This window comes from Pteropus vampyrus, unplaced genomic scaffold (genome assembly GCF_000151845.1).
Source record: "Pteropus vampyrus isolate Shadow unplaced genomic scaffold, Pvam_2.0 Scaffold44, whole genome shotgun sequence".
NCBI lineage: Eukaryota > Metazoa > Chordata > Mammalia > Chiroptera > Pteropodidae > Pteropus > Pteropus vampyrus.
In genome coordinates, this window is record NW_011888825.1 from 885,598 (window position 1) to 908,794 (window position 23,197).

At 39.6% G+C, this 23,197-nt stretch overlaps 2 protein-coding genes across 4 annotated transcripts in view; both read right to left on the bottom strand.

The window, feature by feature from the left end:
• Positions 1-12,661: 12,661 nt before the first annotated feature.
• Positions 12,662-18,395, bottom strand: KRBA2 (KRAB-A domain containing 2). Its single transcript, XM_023529933.1, is given in 5 exon segments — positions 12,662-14,936; positions 14,938-15,443; positions 16,585-16,605; positions 16,608-16,730; positions 17,149-18,395. Coding segments are annotated over 4 exon segments (1,365 nt in total). The 5' UTR covers positions 16,690-16,730; positions 17,149-18,395; the 3' UTR covers positions 12,662-14,180.
• A 147-nt stretch (positions 18,396-18,542) lies between these two features.
• The window catches only part of RPL26 (ribosomal protein L26), a 5,460-nt gene continuing 805 nt past the window's right edge, over positions 18,543-23,197 (bottom strand). For 2 of the 3 annotated variants that reach the window (XM_011358937.2, XM_011358938.2), the window contains exons 2-4: positions 22,314-22,486; positions 21,005-21,145; positions 18,543-18,713 (exon numbers count right to left, since the gene is read on the bottom strand). In XM_011358937.2, the coding sequence (XP_011357239.1) occupies positions 18,585-18,713; positions 21,005-21,145; positions 22,314-22,481 (438 nt within the window). In that variant the 5' untranslated portion in view covers positions 22,482-22,486 and the 3' untranslated portion in view covers positions 18,543-18,584. Of the gene's footprint in view, positions 18,714-21,004; positions 21,146-22,313; positions 22,506-23,197 lie in introns of those variants that run through there. The other variant, XM_023529934.1, reaches the window with a different exon arrangement.

Here is a 23,197-nt window from a genome sequence, read left to right on the forward strand (position 1 = left end):
GTGTTGGCTGAGGCTGTGCTGATCTGAAGTCTTGACTAGGGCTGGAGGATCTTCCTCCTAGATGATTTTCCCATGTGACTGCCGGAGGCCTAAATTTATAGCCATGTTGACAAAGGACTTTTCAAGAATTTTTGTGACATAGTAACCAGCATTTGGTCATTTTCATGACATAGCAATCAAAGGCAAGCAATCTATGAGAAAGAACAAAGTAGTAGCTGTAATGTCCTTTAGATGTAGTCTCAAAAATCATACACCGTCACTTCCATCATATTCTGTTTGTTAGAAGTGAGCCACTAAGTCCAGCCCATATTCAAGGGGAAGATAATTAAACCCCACTTGAAGGGGGAGCGTTAATGAATTTATGGACATATTACCATTACATTTTGGGTACAAGGCATATTTTACAACAGGGCAGCATGACTGCAAATGGCAAGGAGCAAGGCACTATTTCAGTTCAAGAACATTGTCATTTTTTTGCTGGCTTATCTGGTTGGCTTGGGGCAGCCCGCATGCCCATGGTTCTTCCAGTTCCTGCCATATTCCCCATCAACTCCTCTAATTCCTGGGTGAAGTTTATGTTCAACTTCATGATGAAAGCAGAAGCTTTTCCCGAAGGGTACTCCCATCATCAAAGATGGAGACTTGGAAGCAGTGAAAGACCAACATAGGTATCAGTCCACCCTCAGAAGTTCTGGCTCAGTCATGCAGGTTCCAGTTTTTTTTTTTTTTTTTTTACTTTCTTATTTGACATCTTCTCTTCCTGACTGCCTACTCTGAGGACGTAAGGTTCCAAAATCAGCCAAAAAAACCAACAGCGTCACATAGACTGTTTAACTGGCTCTCTGCTTACATAAGGTCAAATCTCTAAAAGAAATCCCCTATAATATGTGTCTCCTAGTGGTTCTGCTTCTCTGGTTGAACCTTGACTGATACATCAGTGAAACCACCTAGAGTTGCTATTAAGCTCATCCTTCGAGTTTTTTTATTTCAATTATTGTGTTTTTCAGTTCTAAAATTTCCATTTAGTGGTTACATTTATCTTCTAGTTTTTTGCCAAGAGTTTCTATTTTTTTTTCATTTGTTTTAAGCATGTTTGTAATTGCTCATTGAAGTATTTTTATGATGGCTGCTTTAATATCCTTGTTAGAAAATTCTAATGTGGAATCGTACAATATCTGTCCTTTTGTGTCTGGCTTATTTCCACCCTGCATAATGTCATCAACTTTCATCCATGTTGTCATGTGTGTTAGAATTTATTTTTTCCTAACACTGAAAATATTCTATGTATATACCACATTTTGTTTATTCATTCATCTGCTGATGGACACTTGGGTTGTTTCCATCTTTTGGATATTGGGAATAGTGCTGCTATGAATATTGGTGTATAAATCTCATATGTGTAATTTTAAGCCAAAGATCCTGCTAGATTCATTAGTAGCCATTTATTTTTCTATGGTAGTCATTAATGCTGTCCACCAAATATTTCCAGCTCTTCGCCTTCTGGGAATATGCTAACATTGTACCTTCTGACTCTCTTGTGATTGGGTGGGGTCATGTGACTAGTTCTAGCCAATAAATTTTGAGACATACTTCTACTTCTGGACCAGAATATTTAATTGTGAAACCCTCTAGAGATCTCATTCCTTCTGCCACAGTAACTGGCAATATTCAAAGTAGTGGCTGGACTGTCACCCTGGGTGCTAGAATGAGGACACATGGAGCCCATGTAATGCTATGGACTGAAGTGTGTCCCCCCAAAATTCATATGTTGAATCCCTAACTGTTGTGTGGCTGTATTAAGAGATGAGGCCTTTTGGAAGTAATTAAGGTTAAATGAGGTCACAAGAGTAGGGCCCTGATCTGACTGAATTAGTGTCCTTATAAAAAGAGAGACCTGAGAGTTTGTTCTTTCTCTCTGTGCAATGCACCAAGGAAAGGCCCTGTGAGGACAAAGCAGGAGGGTGGCTGTCTCCAAACCAGCTCTCACCAGAAACCTAATTGATTGGCACTTTGACCTTGCATTTCTAGCCTCCAGAGTCGTAAGAAAATAATTTCTGTTGTTTAAGCCAATCAGTCTATGGAATTTTGTTATGGCAGCCCAAGCAGACTAAGACATGTAGTGTGAGTGAGAATTCAGCCTAGTTGTTATAAGCTACTAAGATTAAAAGGTTCTTTATTACCTTAGCATAACTGAGAGTGTCCTGATTGACATAACTCTTTTGACTAAAGGGAAAAGAGAAAGATAATGAATCTGAAGCTGTTCTGCCTTACAAAGACAACTCCTATGAAAAGATGCTCAACACCACATGTCATTAAGGAACTGCAAATTAAACAAAGAGAAACCCTGACACACTCATTAAAATGGCTAAAATCTAAAACAACAGCAAATGCCGACAATGATGTGGAGCAACGGAAACTCTGTTGGTGGAAATGCAAAATGGTACAGTCACTTTGGAAGACGGTTTGGCAGTTTCTTACAAAACTAAACTATACAATCCAGCAATTATACTCCTAGATATTTACCCAAATGAATTGAAAACTTACACGCACACAAAAATCTGCACATAATAATACCAGCTTTATCCATAATTGCTCAAAAATGAACACAACCTAAATGTTCTTCAGCTGGTGAATGGATAAACTCTGGTACATCCATATGATGGAATATTATTCAGTTAAAGAAAAATAAGCTATCACAGGCCGTAAAAAGACATGGAGGAAACTTAAATGCATATTGCTAAATGAAAGAAGCCAGTCTGAAAAGGCTACATCCTATATCATTCCCACCACATAACATTCTGGAAAAGGTAAAATGAAGACAGTAAAAAGATCAGTGGTTGCCAGGCATTTGGGAATAGAGAGGGAGGGATGAATAGGTAGAGCACTAGGGATAGGGCAGTGAAACTATTCTGTATATTATAATGGTGGATACCTGTCATTTTACATTTATCAAACCCATAACATGTACAACGCCAACAGTTAACCCTAATGAAAACTATGGTCTTTGGGTGATAACGATGTGTCCATGTTGGTTCATCGATTATAACAAATGTTATCACACCAGTGCTAGATGAGGAGGGTGGGGTTGGCTATGTGTGTGTGTGTGTAGCAGGAGTATAGAGATATATGTGAACTCTGTACTTTATGTTCAATTTTTCTGTAAGCCTAAAGCTACTCTCAAAAATAAAGTTTATTGATTAAAAAACAAAAACAAAAACAAACAAATAAACAGAAAACAAGTGTCAAGAAAGAGGTTATGGAGTTTAATTTTTGTACAGTGGAGAAAACACGAAGCTTATAATTTTCTGCCTTCACAGAGCATTTGACAGAAACAGGCTAAGAATCTGTTTTGCAGCAAGGAGTGTCACTGAGGATTCAACTAATGAGAAAGAAGAGTTGTTCTCAGTAGGGGACCATTGTTTGAGGTGAAGCCAGTCAGTGGGATAGAAACTGTCCTTGGTATTTGTTAGAAATTGGGGCTCCGCGTCTCTTTAGGTGAGCAGGGAATTGTCAGACAATTCCCTGGAGAACACAACATTTCTGTGATACTTCTACCAAAACAATGCAATATTTTCTACCAAAACTATATTCTACTGAGTCCCTGGAATATATCTGTGTACAGAGAGGGAAACGGCACAGGACTTGTGGACTTTCAGCTCCTTTTGGGATCTGCAATATGGAGAATTGCCAAGGCTCAAAGACAGCATGATTCTTGCTTGCATGGAATCCTGCCTCTGCAGGCTCAAGAGCAAACTGCAAGTTACTGCCCTGTATTCCTATGTGCACAGGTCCTGAGGCCTAAGGGAACGATTACAAGAAGGCAAAGCTCTCTGTCCTCTTTTGTGAGACTCTTGCCAATTCTTTTTTTTTTTTTTTTACATAATTTCAGATATATAGGAAAGTTGCAAGTACAGTACAAAAAACTCCTTTATACTCTTCACCCAAATTACTACATTTGCTTTATATTTCCCTTCCTACCCCTCTTCTCTACATATACTTTTCCCCCCTATCGTTTGAGAATAAGTAGCAGACATGATACCTCTGTAACCCCAAATACTTAATGTGTATTTCCTAAAAACAAGGACATTCTCTTATATAATCACAGTACAATTCTCAAGATCAGGAAAGTGACACTGATACAATACTATAATTTTCAGACAATATTCAGATTTTGCCAATCATCTCAGTGATGTCCATTATACAAAAGAAAATCTTAGATCATGTGTTGCATTCAGTTGCTATATCTCGTTAGCCTACTTTAACTGAAACAGTACCTCAGTCTTTCTTGCCTTCCATAATACTAACTTTTTGAAGATTATAGGACAGGTATTTTGTAGGATTCCTCTCAATCTGGGTTTCTCTCTTGTTTCTTCATAATTAAATTTAGATAATGCATTGTTTTGGTAGAAGTATCACAGAAATGTTGTGTTCTCCATGCATTATATCAGGAGGCATCAGTAGTTGTACCAATACTGGGGATGTTAATATGATCATTGGGTTAAGATAGTGTCTTCCAGTTTTTTTTTTCTACTGAGGATCTTGCCAAGTCTATTTCCCTTGCAAGGACTCCCCTAATACAAAGTAGGCAGAATAGAGAACGTTCACCAGTGAAATCCAAACCACCCTTCAAAACTCAACTTCAGTGACCTTTGTGTGGAGTTCTCACTGAGTCTCCCTTTACAGACCCTTAAGTCTTTGCTTTGTGTCCTATTTCAGCATTTAGCACTCTTTATCATGACCGTTCACTTGTTGGTAGTTCCAAAGACAAGCACCATGTCCGGCACATAGTTGGTATTTATAAACGTTGAATGAATAAATGACAGTGATAGGCTAGAGAAGTGGGCGGGTAAGGAGAGATGGAAGAAGAAAACCAAAGACTGACAATAGATTTTTCAGGAAGGAACCTCTCTTCCTGATACAAACAGTATTTGCATCTGGAGAGGAAGAGTGGCGGCTTCCAGGTGTCTGGACTGGCTCCACTCCATTTTGGGCAGAGAGGCAGTGTTTCAGGACAGGAAGGCAGTTAGGTTATTTCATTGGTGATCTGAGTTATGTGTTGGGGCAGAATCTTAGTGGTTCCTACATCTAAGAGAGCCATTTCCCAGGATTCTCTTCATTGCAGGAGAAAGATAGGAAGAAAGAGAGGTGATGTCCTTCAAAGAACAGTACACTCAGTGCTGAGATGTAGTAGTGGAAGGAGAGAAGCAAACATTTGGTCACTAATTACTTGCCAAAATTAGGAGTGCCCTGTCTGTGCAAAACCCAAAGAGGAAAGGCTCACAAGAGCCCATCTGCTAATCGCTCACAGTATAATGTAAAGGGAAGTGCCTAAAAGTAAAAAGAAAACTTACGCCAAAGTTCCAGGTATAGAGAAGTTATTCTGAGCAAGGAGCTAATTAACAGAAAGGATTTAGCAGCTCAAATTAAATAGAACAACAGAGTCTACAAAGGAGACTTGGGGAAGCACAAGGCAAAATATCAGGACCGAATTTTGAGTGGAAAAAGGTAAAATCTAATTAAATCCAAACCTTAAAAATAAATCTTTAATCAATTATAAATAAGAAGAGTAGATATAAGATAAACAACCTTCTGAAAGTCAAAGTCTTACATTAAAACGGAAAGCTAATTTGCTCAGGAAGCTCATATTTCCTGTCTACTTTGTTTGCTTGGAAAATACTGTAGAGCAGACCATCTGGGGTTATTAATTCTGGGGTAAAAATTTCAGAACCTGGGTAAACAAAGATTAGCACCAAGATAACAAAAATAAAGAGGAACCAGAAACTAAAAAAGAAATCAAATTTCAATAAATTCAAAGGAATAGAATTCTGGAAAAAATTCAGAAGATTCCAGGGGCAAAACTATTCTGCTATCAGTTAACTTTCTGAGCAAGAATCTGGGAAGGCTCGTGCTTTTTTATATTTAAAAGTATCTCAGGTTTCAAATAAATTTCTGTAAAACTTCCACAAAACAAATGGAAAGATGTGAAAACCACATATTTAAATAGAAACTCCTCCAAAACATTCTCCCTTAAAATTTTATAACCCGAATTCACCAAATCTGAAAAGGTTAAAATAAATGTGCAGAGGTAATTGGCCTATATGCAGTGACTGAACCCGGCCTTGGCAAAACATGATTTAACAGTCTATTACACTAATGCCCAGAAAGCATGCAAAATATTTTGGAAGCAGGAGTGTAAGTCTGAGCTTCTCATGTGCCTCCTCTGCCCCCTCTCAGTGTTAACTAATGACATTCCAATGCTTAGCCTTAAAAAACCACTGGGAATAGAATCTCAAAAATAGCGGACAATGTTCCTTGTTCTCTGAGAGCTACAGAAAAGCAGATTCTATTCCACAACATAAAGCTAATTGTGATGAAGTGGTAAATGGAGAACATTCACTCAAGTGTTGATACTTGAGTCTCCCATCTTGCACCTCTCTGGAAGTGGGGACATGAACCCTAAGGGAGAGATCAAGCATTGGGGTTCTAGGAGAGGCAGGAAGCGCAAAATCCTACACGTCGCTATTGTTGGAAGAGAATTTTAATACGAGCTGGTTCAATTGCTCCTCACTTTTCAGTGAGGAAACCAAGTTCTGTAAAGAGTAAGTGATTATGGCAGGATCTAAATCAGCCAACAGCCTGAATTTCTTTCCATCACCCACACAGAACAAGTGCAACTGAAAAATTCACATACCTAGACCTGAGGCCACAATATCAAAGCTGCAAAGGTAGTTGGGACCAAATCGTGTCCCAACTGGATATCAGGTTTGGAGTAAGGTTTAAGTCATTAATCTGTGAGCAATAGGAGCCACTGGAAATTCTTGAACAGGAAAAATGGTTACTAGCACTGATCTTGAACTTAGAAAGATTTAGATTTGACTCTTAGGCTAGTTAGTAACCTTTCTGAGCATCATTTTCTCCTTTATAAAAGAGGGAAGTTAAGTCCTTAAGTTACTTCACCTATTTAAATTCATTTTTTCAGCTCCAAACCACTTTGCAGATTTGTCATTAAACATCATAATAAATTTAAAACACTTAGCAAGGTAGATAAACCATCATTTGATAGTGTTAACTATTATTTTGAGCAGAGTTTTACTTCTAGACGATTCACAGGCAGGTTGTCTCCCAATAAGCAAGGTAACAAGGGCCTGACCTGGGGGAATGGAAATATATAATAGATTTAAGAGACATTTCCTAGTTAGTGTATCAGTTACCTCTTGCTGCATAACAAACCACCCCCAAACTGAATAACTTAAAACAATAATTATTTATTTTTCACATGAATCTGAAATTTGGCCAGGGCTTATCTCTGTTCCATACAGCATCATCTGGGGAAGATCAACTGGGGCCTGGCAGATCCTCTTTCCAAGATGGCTTACTCACATGGTTGGCAGGTTGGTCTGGCTGTTGGTTAAGAGCTTAGTGAGGGCTGAAGGCTGGGGGCCTTGGTTCCTTTTCATGTAGGCCTCTCCACAGGCTACGTGGGCTTCCTCAGATCATGGCAGCTGGGTTTCAAAAGTGAACATTCCAAGATAGTGAAGTGGTATTTTTGTGACTTAGATTCAAATACCATAGAGACAAATATCATTACTTCTTTTGTACACTATTGGTTAAGGCAGGAACAAAAGGTCTACCTAGGTTCAAGAAGAGGTGACAAAAAACCCATCTCTTGATGGAGTTTTAGAAAAACATGTGTTATATAGATAGAGGGTGCATCCATATTTGGAAAATATAATATGCCGCTAGTAGGGATGACATAATTTAGCCAACGAATGGCTATGGGCAGTGAGGGAGAATGAAGCATTGACGATGACATGGTGCCATTCATAGAATTAGAGAACACAGAAGTAAGGGTATTGTTAAAGTATTTAAACAAGGAGGCCATTAGACTGAGGTGGCTCTAATGCCTTGGTAGCCTACATAAGTGAACCAAAACCTAAGCCAGAGTCAATGCACTCAAATCTGAGAAAGTAAAACTTAACAAACAACTAATCACAAATAACTAACTAGGCTTTCCCAAAAAAGGCAACTGCTTAAGCTATTACCAATCAAATAATTTCTTTGCTTTGCTTCCACAGCTTCTGTATAAAACCTTGCCCCTAGCTCCTGTCAGTGGAGCACTTCTAACCACTTTCAGTTTGGCACTGCCCAATCTGAAGCAATGTTTGCTCAGATAAACTTCAAAAAAAAAATGTTAATATGCCTCAGTTTACCTTTTAACAGTATGTTTAGGTGATTATTGACACTGAGAAGCCCATAAGTAGTTAGAAGTTTGGAGCTTGGGAGAGGGTAAAGGGAGTCTTGCACAAAAAATCTTTCAGTTGAAACAGATGAGAAGAAATGGTCAAGGATGAGAAAGGAAAAAATAAGATTCTTGGGAAACAGTATCTCAAAAGAGAAAGGAGAGAGTAGCAGAGACAGAAGAATGAATGAGTGGCGGCCATAGGTAAAAGAAAAACACTGAAGTTCAGTTTCATGCAAATCAAAAAGTAGGTGGGGTAGGGGCTGAAGTGCATTTAACCTCACAAAGAAGTCAAGATGGATTAGAACTGAGAAAAGGCCATCGAGTTTAGCAAATGGGGGTGCACTGGTGACCTTTCAGAGAGTAATACATAGAATGTATCATCTAGCATACATGGGTGGAATGCCCTGCTAGAAAATAAAGTTATTATTTTTTTCTCTGTTAATAGCAGAGATGAATGGGTTAAACGCTTAAATGTAAACCTGGAATGATATAACTCCTAGAAGAAAACGTAGGAGAAAAGCTCCATGACATTGACCTTGGCCATGGTTTCTTGGGTATGACACCAAAAGCATAGATAAAAAGCAAAAATAAACAAGTGGGAACACATCAAACTAAAAAACCCATCTCTTTCTTCACAGCAAAGGAAACGATTAACAGAGTGAAAATACAAACTATGAAATGGGAGAAAATATGTGTAAACCATGTATCTGATAAGGAATTAATATCCAAAATATATAAAGAACTTCAACTCAATAGCTAAACAAATAAACAAACAAAAAGAAAAAACCCAAAACAAAAACCAAATAGCTCAATTAAAAAATGGGCAAAGGACTTGAATGGACATTTCTATAAAGAAGACATACAAATGGTCAGCAGGTACATGAAAAGATGCTCAACAGCACCAGTCATCAGAGAAATGCAAATTAAACCACAATGAGATATCATCTTACACCTGTTAGGAATGCTATTATCAAAAACAAAGAAAGATAAGTGTTGGCAAGGATTTGGAGAAATTGGAACTCTGGTACACTGTTGGTAGGAATGTAAAATGATGCAGCTGCTACTGAAAATAGCTGGGAGGTTCCTCAAAAAATTAAAAATAGAAACATCATATAATCCAGTAATCCTACTTTTCCATATTTATCCAAAAAAATTGAAATCAGGATCTAGAAAGATATTTGTATACCCATGTTCACTGCAGCATTATTCAAAACAGCCAAGATGTAAAAAAAACCCTAAATGGCCATTGAAGGATGAATGATAAAGAAAATGTGGTATGTATATATAATGGATTATTCAGTCTTAAAAAAGGAGGAAATCCTGCCATATGGATGAACCTTGAGGACATTAAGGTAAGTGAAATAAGCCAGTCACAGAAGGACAAATACTGTATGATTCCATTGATATGAGGTATACATAAAATAGTCAAACACAGAAGCAGAGAGTAGAATGGTGGTTGTCAGGTGCTGGGAGGAGTTACTATTCAACAGGCATAAAGTTTCAGTTTATGTAAGATGATTAAATTCTAGAGCTCTGCTGTACATTTTGCCAGTAGTTAACAATACTGTATTGTACACTTAAAAATTGTTAAGAGCGTAGATCTCATGTTGTGTTCTTATCACAGTTTGAAAACAAAAAGCAGAAATGTGTTTGAAGACCAGAGTAGCTCTTTCCACTGTGTTCCTGAACCCTGAGAGTAGATGAGGAACTGCAAGGGTGCACTTGACCTTGAAGGGCTGAGCATGTCCTGACTCAGGGCTCCAGGGCTGGCTTGTGACTTGGAATGTGGCTACGCATGTGAAGAGCACAGGCACTGTGGCACAAGGGCATTGTATTGAACTGTGTCAATGGCAGAAGCCAGGATGGAGGACTCAGGCCAGCATGAACCCAGATAGGACTCGTCCAGTTTGGCTGCTGCGCTGCCTCCAGCTCTCTTGTTTTCTGTAGGAAAGGACTTGCCCTAGTTTGGCTGGTTGTTCTTGGTAGAGACTGAACTCTATGAAATCTCCCTAGACTGGAGGGAAAACAGTGCCCCTCCCCCCATGCCCATAAATACCCTAATCAACCTCATCACAGCTTTATGAAGTTGGAACTATCATCCTCATTTTATAGATGAGCTTTGAGTTCAGGGGATTCGTGCAAGGTTGAATATCTGGTTTATATGCAGAGGGAGAGCTTGAGACCCATCAAAGAAAAGTGCTACAGAATTCTTACTTCACCATTAAGTAAAACTTTCTTTAGCCCTCTCTATTTATTTTTCCTAGTACAACTGAGTTCCATGGGTCTCACAACAGAATCCAGAGATTAGCCTTAAAAAATACAAGTCTTCGTAATTAACAAGGAATCTCAGTAAGATATGGCAATAGTCTCCTGCAGATGTGGAGGGAGATCCACCACTCTGTATCATAAAACTAAGTTGGACGAGGTATTAAGATTCTTCTCAAGAATATTAATTTGCTTCTCCTGTGCAAAATGAAGATTTACATGCTTTTTACTGGTACCGATTTCTTGTTTTCTGTTAAAATAAACCTGCCCTTGCAAGTGTTATGCGAACCAAGGGATTTTGTAAGTTTTCTAAGACTTTAGAAATTGTTGCCATGCCTCATAAAAATCACCTCTTAAAAAACTGTCATTCTGATTGGCTGCTGCTATGAGTTGAACTGTGTTGCTCCTAAAGATAAAGACTTAACTCCCAGTACCGTGAATGTGACCTTATTTGGGAAAAAAAAAAGGGTCTTTGTAGATGATCAAGTTAAAATGAGGTTATTAGGGTGGGCCCTAATCCAATATGATGGGGTTCTTAAAGACGGGACATTTGGACACAGGACAGACATGCAGGGGGAAGACAATATGAAGACGCAGGGAGAATGTCATCTATAAGACAAGGAGCACTTGATGCTACTAGAAGCTGGGGGAGAGGAATGGAATATATTCCCCTTCACAGCCCTCAGAAGGAACCAACCCTACTGACACCTTGATCTCAGATTTCTGGACTCTGGAACTGTGAAACAAATTTCTTTTGTTTAAGCCACCCAGTTTGTTATGGCAGCTCTAGGAAACTAATACAGCTGTCCTGAAACTAATGTAGTAATTATGATATCTCCTTATCGGTAAGATTTGTTAAATCCAGACAGGATCACTGGGTACTTTCCTCCCACATGCACGATAGAAAAAATAAACTCTCAAATAACGTAAATCTATTTAAATTGATAGCCCTGATCTGATTACAAGTCTAGTGCTCTTCCATCACACCACAGCTGCACATGAGCATAACACTAAGCATAACTACCAGTTTATTTTTCTTCTATGATTAGCTTTTGCTTTTTTTTTATTGGTTGCTCTTTTCATTATTAATTTGTAAGTGCTTTTTAAAAAATTAGATACCTCATATTTGTTTTAGATGTTGCAAATATTTTCACCCAAGCTGTCATTTATCTTGAGCTTTTTTTAGAGGCATTATTTTCCACAGATATTAGAATCTTTATGTAACCAGGTATATTTACCTTTTCTTTTATGGCTTTTGAAGACTTTCTCCATTTCAAAAATGATCACAAAAATCTATTTTTTCCCCAATATTTTTAGTTTTTGTTTAGGAATCAAACTTCATTTTTTTCCCAGATGGATAGCTAATTGATCCAGTGCCATTAACTGAATAATACAATCCCTCCCACTGATATGCATGGGCTGCCTTTTGGGGGTTACTGCTTAGCTCCAGTCATTTGCTGCCATGCAGACATGTGGGCCTAATGTGACCAGGTCTTCCAAGTTTTCAAGAGGTGCTAGACATCCAGATTTTCATATGAAATCTGAAGTTTTGAAAGTGCTGGTAATTAGTTTTAATGTTAAAAACCATTATGTGGACAAAACATATTTGCAAGCTGAAAGCACCCAGTGGGGTATCACTTGGCAACCTGTTCTAGATGCTGAAATGTAATATAGAGGAAGGCCAGACTGGGTCTAGGTGTTCGCCTCCAACTGTCTTCCAATGCCAACATTAAGAGAGGAAGAGTGATGCAGCAGCTTTGGAAACCAAGGTTATTTTTAGCCACACCCTGGGAGACAGTAGTGTTGTGTCTCATCTCTTCTTACCCACTTGAGTTGATGATGTTGTTCCTGGCTTGCCCAGTAACCAAGAGGTAGTAGGTCAGTTTGGGGAAAGGGATGGTTGCATTAGTCAACTGGGGCTTCCCAGACTCTGCCAGCTGAGTGACACAGGAGGAATGAAAAGTGATAGAGCAAGGTTAGAGCAAGATTCTGGTCCTCCAAAACAAGCTGGAAAGTGATGTCATCTCCTTTCTAATAATAATGCTGCCTCCCTGGATACTCAACTCGATATTGTTTAATCAGTAAAGTAATGGCATTTAACAAGAAGACTCCAACATGGAGAATAGGATTTACTAGCAGCAAAGACAACTCACATGGTAGAACGTCAGTGTTTATAGAGAGAACCCCTTCACGCACATTGCCTCACTGTCTCTCACAACAAGCCAGTGAATTAGGCACAGGGAAGAGGAAACAGAAGAGAAAGGCAACACTAAAGGGCAATTAGAATGGTTTTTAGATGGCTCTGAGGTATGCAGGAAGGATATATGGGAGAATAAAAGACTGCAGTTCCCTTTTCCTCGTTTCCATCTCTGCAGAATCATTTATTCACTCAACAAGTCCTACTGAACACCTCCAATGGGAAAGTCATTCTTCTAGGCCTTGGGAATATAGCAGCACCGGGATCCTAGACATTATCCTTCCCTTCGGCTGGGTTAGTTATCCTTACTCTGAATCATTACCCAGGCTGGCCTTTGCTCTATTCTTCTCTGGTTGTAGTAGTGACCTCAGGCCAACTTTCCCATTTTGCTCCAGAGTCCTTGGTTGTTTTCCTGGCTATCGATCACTTCCTGGAATGCACTGATCCGTTCCAGGAATACAACATGCTTTTCTGTTTGAGGCATAGACAATGGGTAGACTAAGACCCAAATCCTAACCGCGCCTTAATTCTGACCTACTTTTAAAATGTTTCAGGCAGTTCACACAATTCTTGAGGGCGGGAATAGCATATATTTTCTCTTGAAGGAGGAAACAGAGCTCGGCTGATGAGGTGGCAAGTCTCCAGAAAATGGTGAATAAACCTCTTCTCAATATTTGTCAACTTACATCTTTGTCCCTGATGCCCCCATCTTTTGGGGTATGTGTCTGAGGAGCACGAATAAGCAGGGGAAGGAATATGTAGGGCATATGCAGGGCAGCCCACCAGCTCTACACGTTTAAGACCCCATCAGATTATGTTCTGCAGGCAAACATATTCTCCCACTGACCGTAGTGGGTAGAACTATATCCTTCCAAAAAGATATGTTCAAGTCTGAAACCTCAAAACCTATGAATGTGACCTTACTTGGGAAAAGGGTCTTTGCAGATGTAATTATGTAAGGATCTCAAGATGAGATCATCCTTCATTAGGGTGGGCCCTAAATCCAATGACTTAGATTTGGTATCCTTATAAGACAGACAAGGAGAATACAGAGATGGAGGGCCGAAGGCCTGGTGAAGATCCACATGAAGACAAGGCAGAGACTGGACTTATGCTACTACAGGCCGAGGAATGCCAAGAATTGCTGGCAGCCATGAGAGAAGGGAGAAAGGCATGGAATGGGTTCTCCCTCAGAGCCTCCAGAAGGAACTAACCCTGCCGACAACCTTGATTTTAGGCTTCTGTGAGCAAAACTGTGAGCAAATAAACTTATGTTGTTTTAAGCTGCCAAGTTTATGTTACCACGGTCCTATATCGCAGACATGATTCACTTTTCCCCTTTGAGCAAGGACTACTTTGGATAACTTGACCTGAGAGTACAGCCTTCATTCTTTCCCCTGAGGCCTTAGGCAACAGTTCATAGACAGCTGTATGATGCCCAGAGACACCATGAGTGTCCACCTAGCCGGTGTCTGTTCACCGGCAGAAGAGACCTGGGGACCCTTGTGAGGTGCTGGGCTCTGTAACTTCAGGAGTGGGATAGATGGGGTCAATGTCTTCATCCATGTCAGATCTCTCTGTTCCAATCTCAGCCCTTTCTTCCAGTCTGATCCAAAAGCTGTTTTCCAGCTGTTCTTCAGCAATTTCTAGCTCTTCCTCTGTTTGTAAAATGGCCACGGTTTCCCGGGGTAAGTGTGAGGAATATAGCCCAAGTTTGGCTTTAGAACCAAACTTTGCCTCATAAGGACTTTGCTGCAAGGAAATGTTGAAGGCCTGATTCCTCATCATCTGCATGAAGCACAGGCCTTCGGCCCAGTGACATGAGTGGTTACTTTGCATCCAGGCACTTAGCATGTTCTTGATATCATGGTGTGCTCGCTCCAGGGAGCCTTGGCCTTGGCCAGGGTGGTACTTACCAGAGACAATCTTTAGGTCTGGCCATACTTCATTGAGTTCATTAACAACCTGGTTTCTGAACTCTACACCACTGTCAGATTCTAACACGTTGGGTGTACCAAGAATTGTGAAAATATCCAATAGTACACTGATGACCTCATGGGCTTGTTTGGCTTTTAATGGTCACGAGATAATAAATTTGGTTAAGTGGTCCTGGTAATATAAAATAAACTTGAACTTGCCATTGGCATTTGACTGCATGCCAAGTGTTTCAACTTGGCATCTGGAGTCAATGTCCTTGAAAGGCATGGGCTTGGGCACAAGGCCTCTCTTGGATGGATATAGGGTTCCTCTGATGGCACTGTTTACACAGAGCCAGATATAAGACAATGACTTCTTTGGTCATATTCTCATATTTTCCTTGCAGCTCCTTGAGCATGTGTGTCCGCCCACCATGTCCAATATTGAGATGTGTATCATGAAGAATATCAAACTCTTCCTTATGTACATAATACCGTGTTTGATCTCGTTCTCCGTAAGTAGCCTCTATTAGTTTCTCTGTGCCTTGTACAGAGATCATGTCGTATTTTGCTGCATGGCGATAATCATGTGATGACTTCTTCCCCTTCTCCTTAGCTTCTTTGACTTCCTTTATTGTTTGAAAGTACTTTTCTTTGGAAAATACATTGCTGTTGTAACTTTTGCTTTCTCCTAACTTTGTTACGCTTAGAAGAAACTTTTCTCTCATGTTACTTATCTCCATTTCCATTTCACTTGTATTTGAAACAATGGTGGGGTCACTTCTAGCTCTCTGTGGCATCATGGAGAACTGCAAGAAGGATCCTAAGAAAGGAAGAAACAGGACAAAGTTAAATTTTCTGATATTCCATCTGGAAGACCTTCTCTCCAAAATTCCTCATTAATTCTTTTATCTGATTTTAAAGACTACTATATGGAAGAAAGATTAAATGTAGTAATAGAATAAAGTGGTAACAAAATAAGGCAACTAGAAAGCCAATTAGGATGATTCAAAACCAGAGCATGTCAATAGAATTTCAAGTCAACATGCAGTAATTTTAGATTTTAGACAAACAAAATAAATAATGAAACCATTAGCTCATATAATGAAACCTAACTACTAGTCTTTATAAACTGAATAGGAGCGGGGATAAATGGAGATCCCTAAGGCAGTAAGCTAATATCTTACCTTCCCTATCTTCTAAAATAATATAAATGGGAGAATGTTGCTAGAAGTTGCCACATGATACAGTAGTCCCCCCTAATCCGTGGTTTTGCTATGATTTTGGTTAATTTGGAAAATTCCAGAAATAAACAATTCATGAGTTTTAAATTATGCACCATTCTGAGCAGTGTGATTAAATCTCTTGCTATCCTATTCAGTCCTGCCTAGAATGTGAATCATTCCTTTGTTCAGTGTAACCACACTGAAGACACTATCCAACCATTAGTCACTTAGTAGCCCTCTAGGTAATCAAATGGACTGTCCCAGTATTCAGTGCTTGTGTTCTAGTAGCACTTATTTTACTTAATAATGGCCCCATAGATATTCACATAACATTACAGAATATTGTTATAATTGTTCTATTTTATTATTAATTATCGTTAATCTATTACTGTGTCTAATTTATAAATTAAACTTTATCATAAAGATATATGTTCAGGAAAAAACATAGTATATGTAAGGTTCGGTACCATCTGTGGTTTCAAGCATTCACTGGGAGCCTTGGAATGTAACCCCCATGAATAAGGTGTGGGGCTACTGTAATAGCAAACTCTGAACTTGAAATTAGCACCAGGGAGAGCTTTTAGCCTTAAGACAATTAACATAAACAATTTCTTGTGGCTGAAGAGGTCTGTCCCCAATTTAGGAGAATCAAAGAGAAAGCGGTAGGATATTTTTATATTATGGTTTTACCCTGTCAATTGCACATAGGATTAGCAAATGAAGATTCTGAGTCTTTACCATGAGGGACCATGTTCTCCTATCTGTCCAGCAGTCCTTCTGAGAAGCTTCCAAATACTTCCAACCTTTAGTCATGTCCTCAAATGTTGCTGCCACAGGGACCATTCTGTCTGGGGAGCCTGGGCTAAGAAACAGCTGCAGCAGGACTGGGGAACAGACAGTGGAAGGTGCCAGGAACAAAAGAGTGCCAACATAAATGACTCTGAATGTGAGTCATGTGAACATTATATAACAGGAAAGATAACAGAAGTAAAAGTCTCATATTCAATAAGAGGACTCCAACTTGGTGGGTGAGGAAAAGGAGTTTTGCCTTCCTGGAAGGTCTCTGGGCCTAGCTTGTTTTGACACTGCCTGAGCTGAAGCCTACATATTTCTACAACAAAGCAGAGTCCAAGGGAACTCAAACACTCCAAAGCTGGGAAACACTTTCTGATACAGGCTTGATGATTCTGAATAGAGGTAGCAGGATATGTTTCCAGAAATGGAAAAATTATACCTATGTACATAGAGACACATCAGATTATCATGTCCCCCCAAAAGAGATACCCTAAATGGAGTCCATACTCCACCAAAATTGGAGAATTCCTCAGGGAGAGAACTTGATACTCAGATTATCTAAACCAAGATTCCTTTGTTAGAACAACTCCAGGATATGTGATGGTGATGAGGCCAGGGGAAGAGTTCGTATGATCACAGGCATTCCAACAATCTTAGGAAAACAAGATCCTTGGGATCCCAGCCATTACATGAAGAGCTGAGGGGCAGAGCTGAATCCTGAGAAGCAGAGAGAGATGGAAATGTTTAAAAGCCCTAAGTAAGAGTCTTACTTAAGCTGAGTCTGCTTCCAAGGTCCTGAAGTTTCTCCAATAGAAATATTTCAAATTCCCTTGTTCAGCATGGTTAACCATGGAACATTCCTGATTCTAAGACATTACTGTTAAACCACTGACTTAATGACAACTTTGAGAGGAAAACAGAACCTAGATTAAATGAACACATCCAAATTTAAAAACATGAAAATACACATTTCAGAATTGAAGAAATAGAATGTTTGCACAATGCTCTTTAAGTGTGAGCTTAAGATCCTCGGTGCAAACTGAAATTTAGAGTACCGAGAAGTCCTGCAGCAAACTAACGCCCCGCTCCCCCCATGCCCCTCGTTTGTTTCATTTACCAGTGTCATTTAATCACTGACATGGAACTGTTTCTGAAGAAATATTATCAGCCCACAATCCTAGTGGCCTCAAAAGGTGTGACCTTGAACCAAGCCATTCACTCAGGTCCCCTGCAGCAAAGTTGGTCATCTATTTCTCTACATTGTTCATAAGAAATGCCTCTGGCCTGGCAAGAAAACTGCCTTCATCATTCTATTTAAATTCTTAAAGTGAGGAAGGGCAGGGGCACACGTCGTCAACACTGTACACCATTTTACTCAAACCTTTGTGAACTTCCACTTTAGATGATATTTTAAGTTTTGGTCTAATGGGACCAGCACCTGCATAAATGATAGTAAAGGATGTCCCCAGGTATTCCAGACTGAGGCTTCTCAGTGTATCATAACAGCTCGAAGCAGTGGTCTAGATGCTACTGGAAAGCCCCAGTAGCTCCTCTCATACTTTATCCAATGGCAATATAAAACTCTTATGCAAAAAGTTTTAACATGCTGTTCATGTAATAATATCCATTGGGAAGAAGGCAGTTAAGACTAGCTTTAAGAGAGGCAATGTTCCCAACTAGCTTTTCATCTAGGCCTTATCAACGAACCATATGTACCCCAAAATGCTGCCTGCTGTTAAAAAAAAAAAAAATCACTATCTTATTAGGCCTGATTTCAGAGAACTGTTAGAAAGCCACAAAGTAGGTCTGACTCCAAAAAGCAAATGTCATCTGAACTTCCCTGAAAACTGACCCACTGAAAACTAGGTATTATCCCAAATCACCACGCATAACACAAAAGCTCTTCATTTACAAGTTTTTAATGAAAACTGTGTATGATTACTTTATTCCTGCATCTTCTCAATTGTTTCTTCCTTATATTTGCCCTTTTCCTTTCCTACTTGGCGAGATTTGGCTTTACGTTCAAGGATCTTTTTGCGGTCTTTGTCCAGCTTTAGTCTAGTGATAACCACCTGCAGAAAAATTAGAAAACAACAAAACAAAACACAACACTTCTAAGTAACAGTACAGAACACACGGGAAGGCCCAACCAACATTCAATTCAATTTACCAAACTTAGGGCAGTAGAAACCTGATCATTAAATGTTTAACTCAGAAGTGCCGGAAATGATTCCTCAGCTCCCATAACTACAGGAGCGGGCAAGTAATGTAAGTTAGCAGGTGGCTTAGGACTGAGGGAAACAAGAGCGCAGCCTCTATCTAAAGAGAGCTGCTGTATCTCAACTCCAGCTAGGTAGCAAAGTTCCCAGTATGGCTAGATCTTCCCATTTTCCAGGAAAGTCAAAAATCTAGATTTTTACATGAAATCTCCCAATCTGTAAATATAGGTAAATTATTCAGATTGTTTTTAAAAAACACTGGATGGACCAACCAAAATAAGTCTCTTAGCCAAATGTGGCTCTTGGGCTGTGCTTTAGAATTTCATGGTATAGAATAAGGACCATATCTCATATTAAAGACTGTGATTATCCATCTTTTGATTATAAATTATTTCCAGCCTTTCTTCTAAATTCTTTTCTAGAATAAAGGCTTTTACTTCCTGTGCAGGCTCTGGAAGGCCCTCAGATTGTGGCCAGTGTAGCCACTCAATTTCTGAGAGATTCTGGTTTTAGTGAGGAGTCTAAAAGGTACTTTCCTGGATCCTACTGAATACCTGGAACTTATACTAGTATGTATGTGTGTGTGTGGTGGTGGGGGATGGAATGATGGAGAAAAGGGGCTACATCATACAGGGTAATGAGGCGAAGCACTACCAATAGGGCTACATTTGAACAAGACACTGGAAAAATATCCTGAAGAAAACAGCAAGTACGAAGGTCCAGAGGCAGGAGACAGGTGTGTTTCTCAAACTTGAGTGGGTCTAAGAATCCACTTGAGGGCTTAAAACAGATCCCTGGGTCCCATTCCCAAATTGTGCTTCAGTAGACCTGGGAACAGAACTTATAATTCTATCAAGTAGCTAGGTGATCTGGCTAACCACTGGATACACTCTGAATAGTTGTAGGAGCAGCAAGGCCAGTAGACTGGAACATGGAGAATGGTATAAGATGACATGAAGTGGCTGGTGAGGGTATATTAGCTAAGGCGGGGTCTCCAACCCCAGGACTGTGGACCGATACCGGTCTGTGGCCTGTTAGGAACCAGGCCACACAGCAGGTAGAGAGTGGTGGGTGAGTGAATGAAGCTTCATCTGTATTTGCAGCTGCTCCCCAGCACTAGCATCACAGCCTCAGCTTCACCTCAATCATTGGGCATTAGATTCTCATAGAAGAACCGGTCCCTGGTGTCAAAAAGGTTGGAGACCACCGAGCTAAGGTTTTGCAAGGCACTCTGATGGTTAACAAGCAGACAGGATTCTGGATTTAACGAGACAGTCGTCAACAAGTCTTAGTGACTTATGTAGAACATATTAACACGTGGCAAACTGTGAGAAGTTTCAACGATAAAAACAGGAATTTGAACATGTCAGGTTTGAGATAAGTTAGACATCCAAGTGGAAATGAAAAATAGACAAATGGACATTGAGGTCTGGGTTGGAGTCATCTGCTTCTAGATATTTGGAAGTGCTAAAGCTGGAATAAGAGATGAAGATGACTACTGAACCACAAACTGAGGTGGAGTGTCATGATGCCTGTAATGCAGGGATGGGGAAAAGGGGGAAAGAAAATGTGGCAAAATGTCAGTAGTGAATTATAGGTGAAAAATACGCATACGCAGGTGTTTTACTGTACTAGCCTTTTGACTTTTCTGTAGTTTGAAAATTAGATTTATGGTGGCAACTTGAAATCATAAACCTCAGTATATGAACACTTACACATGCACTTATTATGTTTACAGTAAACATAACTAGAGACAGTGATATCAGAGAATTCACATTAAAGTCCAGGCAGAGGACAGATATTTGCTATGGGTATCAAGATCAGATGTTCTATCTTGGCTGAGATATCATTTGTAAATGGCTTAATACCTACTTTGCAGAGTTGTAAAGCTGCCTTACTGCTAACTCAACTGTTTAATACACAAAAGCAAACAGGGTATAAACTCCATTTCACCTAAGATTATCCTATTTCCTGGATTTTAAGATCTGTTCATTGTTAGATTGTTGACTGATCAGCTCACTAATAGCTTTTGAGGAAAAAATACTTTATATTTCTATGGGACTGCCTGGTAAACAAGAAATCATATTTGCCAACAATTGCTTTAATTTTCTTCTCCCCTCTCAAGCATTCTCAAAAACACCTACCTTGCTGGGGTGAATGCCGACATGAACAGTTGTGCCATTAGCCTTCTCCCGCTGCACTCGTTCAATGTAGATGACGTATTTCTTCCTGTAAACCTGGACTACTTTGCCAATTTGCTGCCCTTTGTAGTGTCCTCGCACAACCTAAATGCAAATTCAAAAATAACAAAAATATGCAGACAAAAAAACCCCCACTAATTTTGTTAAGTCAGGATAACTGAATCTTGTGTACATCATTCAGTCAGATCTATAAGACCTTTCAATTTTAAAACACTTAGTTTTTAGTGGAAATGAACCAATAATTCTATCTCTGGCTTTAATTATAAACTTGTAAGCAAACCACACCCTTATATAAATCTACAGTCACGGGCAGTGCACCTGTACAACTGACGGTCCAACAGTGTGGGCTTGTCACAAGTTCACCATGGCTTTCTGTAGCCAGTCAAAAATAAGGAAATCATCCCATCTCAAAGGGAGCAACAGGCCACGAGTATTTCATTCACAACCCATTTAAGTGTCCAACCTAGTGTCAGAATAGGCAGTAGCAGATACTTAATGAAATAAACCACTTCTGTCCCAAAGGTTACATAACATAGTTTTCCACCCAGGAGTCCCAGTGATCTCCAGCTTGTCAGGAGGGAACCCAAAGTACTCCTGGACTGATGTTTCTTTCCAGTTGTAGGCTTTCTTGCATTAATATATCTTGAGAGCAGAGAAGACTGCCTTCTAAATCTAATGGCAATCTTAGCACCAGCAAGCAACAGCCAATGGTTGTTTGCAATTCACACCACTATTTGGGAACTGGTTTCATTTACCTAAATGGGTGCTAACCTCATGAAATAATATTGGTGATATGCAAGCCACTTTAGAGACTGCTAGAATCCTTGCTGAAGGTTACAGCTAAGTAACATTTAGAGAAATTTTCACTTAATAGATTTGACAAATTATTTTCTAGTAAACTCAATCACATGAAACCATGGTTCTGTTAGAACTCCTGTATCTGGATTTTGATTCAGATTGTTTACTGGTCTTCAAATGGCCCATCAATGACTAAACATATGAAGAAAATGATCAACCCAAAGTAACATTCTGTCCTTTCTTGTTCTTGTTTAATCACGGCTGCATCTGATGCTTGGGAAAACTAGTAAAAGTGAAGTAAGAACTGAAAAGCAGCATACTTTTTAGTTCCTGGCTCAACTCCTTTTGCAATCCTGGGAGCAAACATCTCAGATGTATCACTCTCAGAATGCATTCCCTTTTCTATGCCAAGTGTGCAGGATATTTACCAAGATGACCTGAACACAGTACATACCTGAACCTCATCATCTTTTCTGATAGGCATGGATCGAACATTGTACTTCTGTCTCAGCTCTTTGGAAAGAGGAGAAGACATAATCTTCCTGCGAATGTGGGAAGGTGCATTGAAATGCCTTTTACGGTTCTTGCTCCGGTCAGAAGTCACAAAGGGGTTGAACTTCATACTGGCTAAAAAGTTAAAATAGGTGTAAACCCTTAAATCACCAAAACCTCATTTAGTTTCCAAACCAGTAACAGCAACAATCTCATCTTCAAAATTTAGAATGCTCACAGAAACTGTAATGTTCTTTAACTCTCATCAGAAATTGCTTGAACTCAGCGGCCTATTAACTGAAGCTTAAAATTTAAAAATTCTGCTTTACTGAGATGCCTTCAATATTTGTTTACAGAAGAATATTTTTCATTACTAATACAGTTGTTTTAGTTATTCGACTTTGTTTACTCTCCAAACTGAAGTCACGCAACAGGACTTTTACCTCTGCTGAATTAGGGTAAAGCAGACAGACAACTCAGTTCTTCAAACATATAGAGATCAACCAACGCTAATCTACGGACTTGAATATGAACATATATAGCCCTCTCCAAAATGAATGCATCAGGCCACCCTTAAGAAACCTAAAAAATTCTGCACAGATCACGGGTCCAAAAAGCCTTACAATGGGTGAACACGGCCTGGAAATTTCATGGCTTTGCCAAGAACTTATTTCGAGACCATTCTTTAGGAAACTACACAGCCCAGACCTGACTTCACCTCGACAGGACACCTCCCTCCTAGCTCCCGTTTGCGTCCCAAAACCTATTCTCCCTTCCCCAGCCCGGCCCTTGTGCTAAGGGGAAAACAGGTTGAGACCATCTTAGTCCCTCTCTTTGGCTGCTACT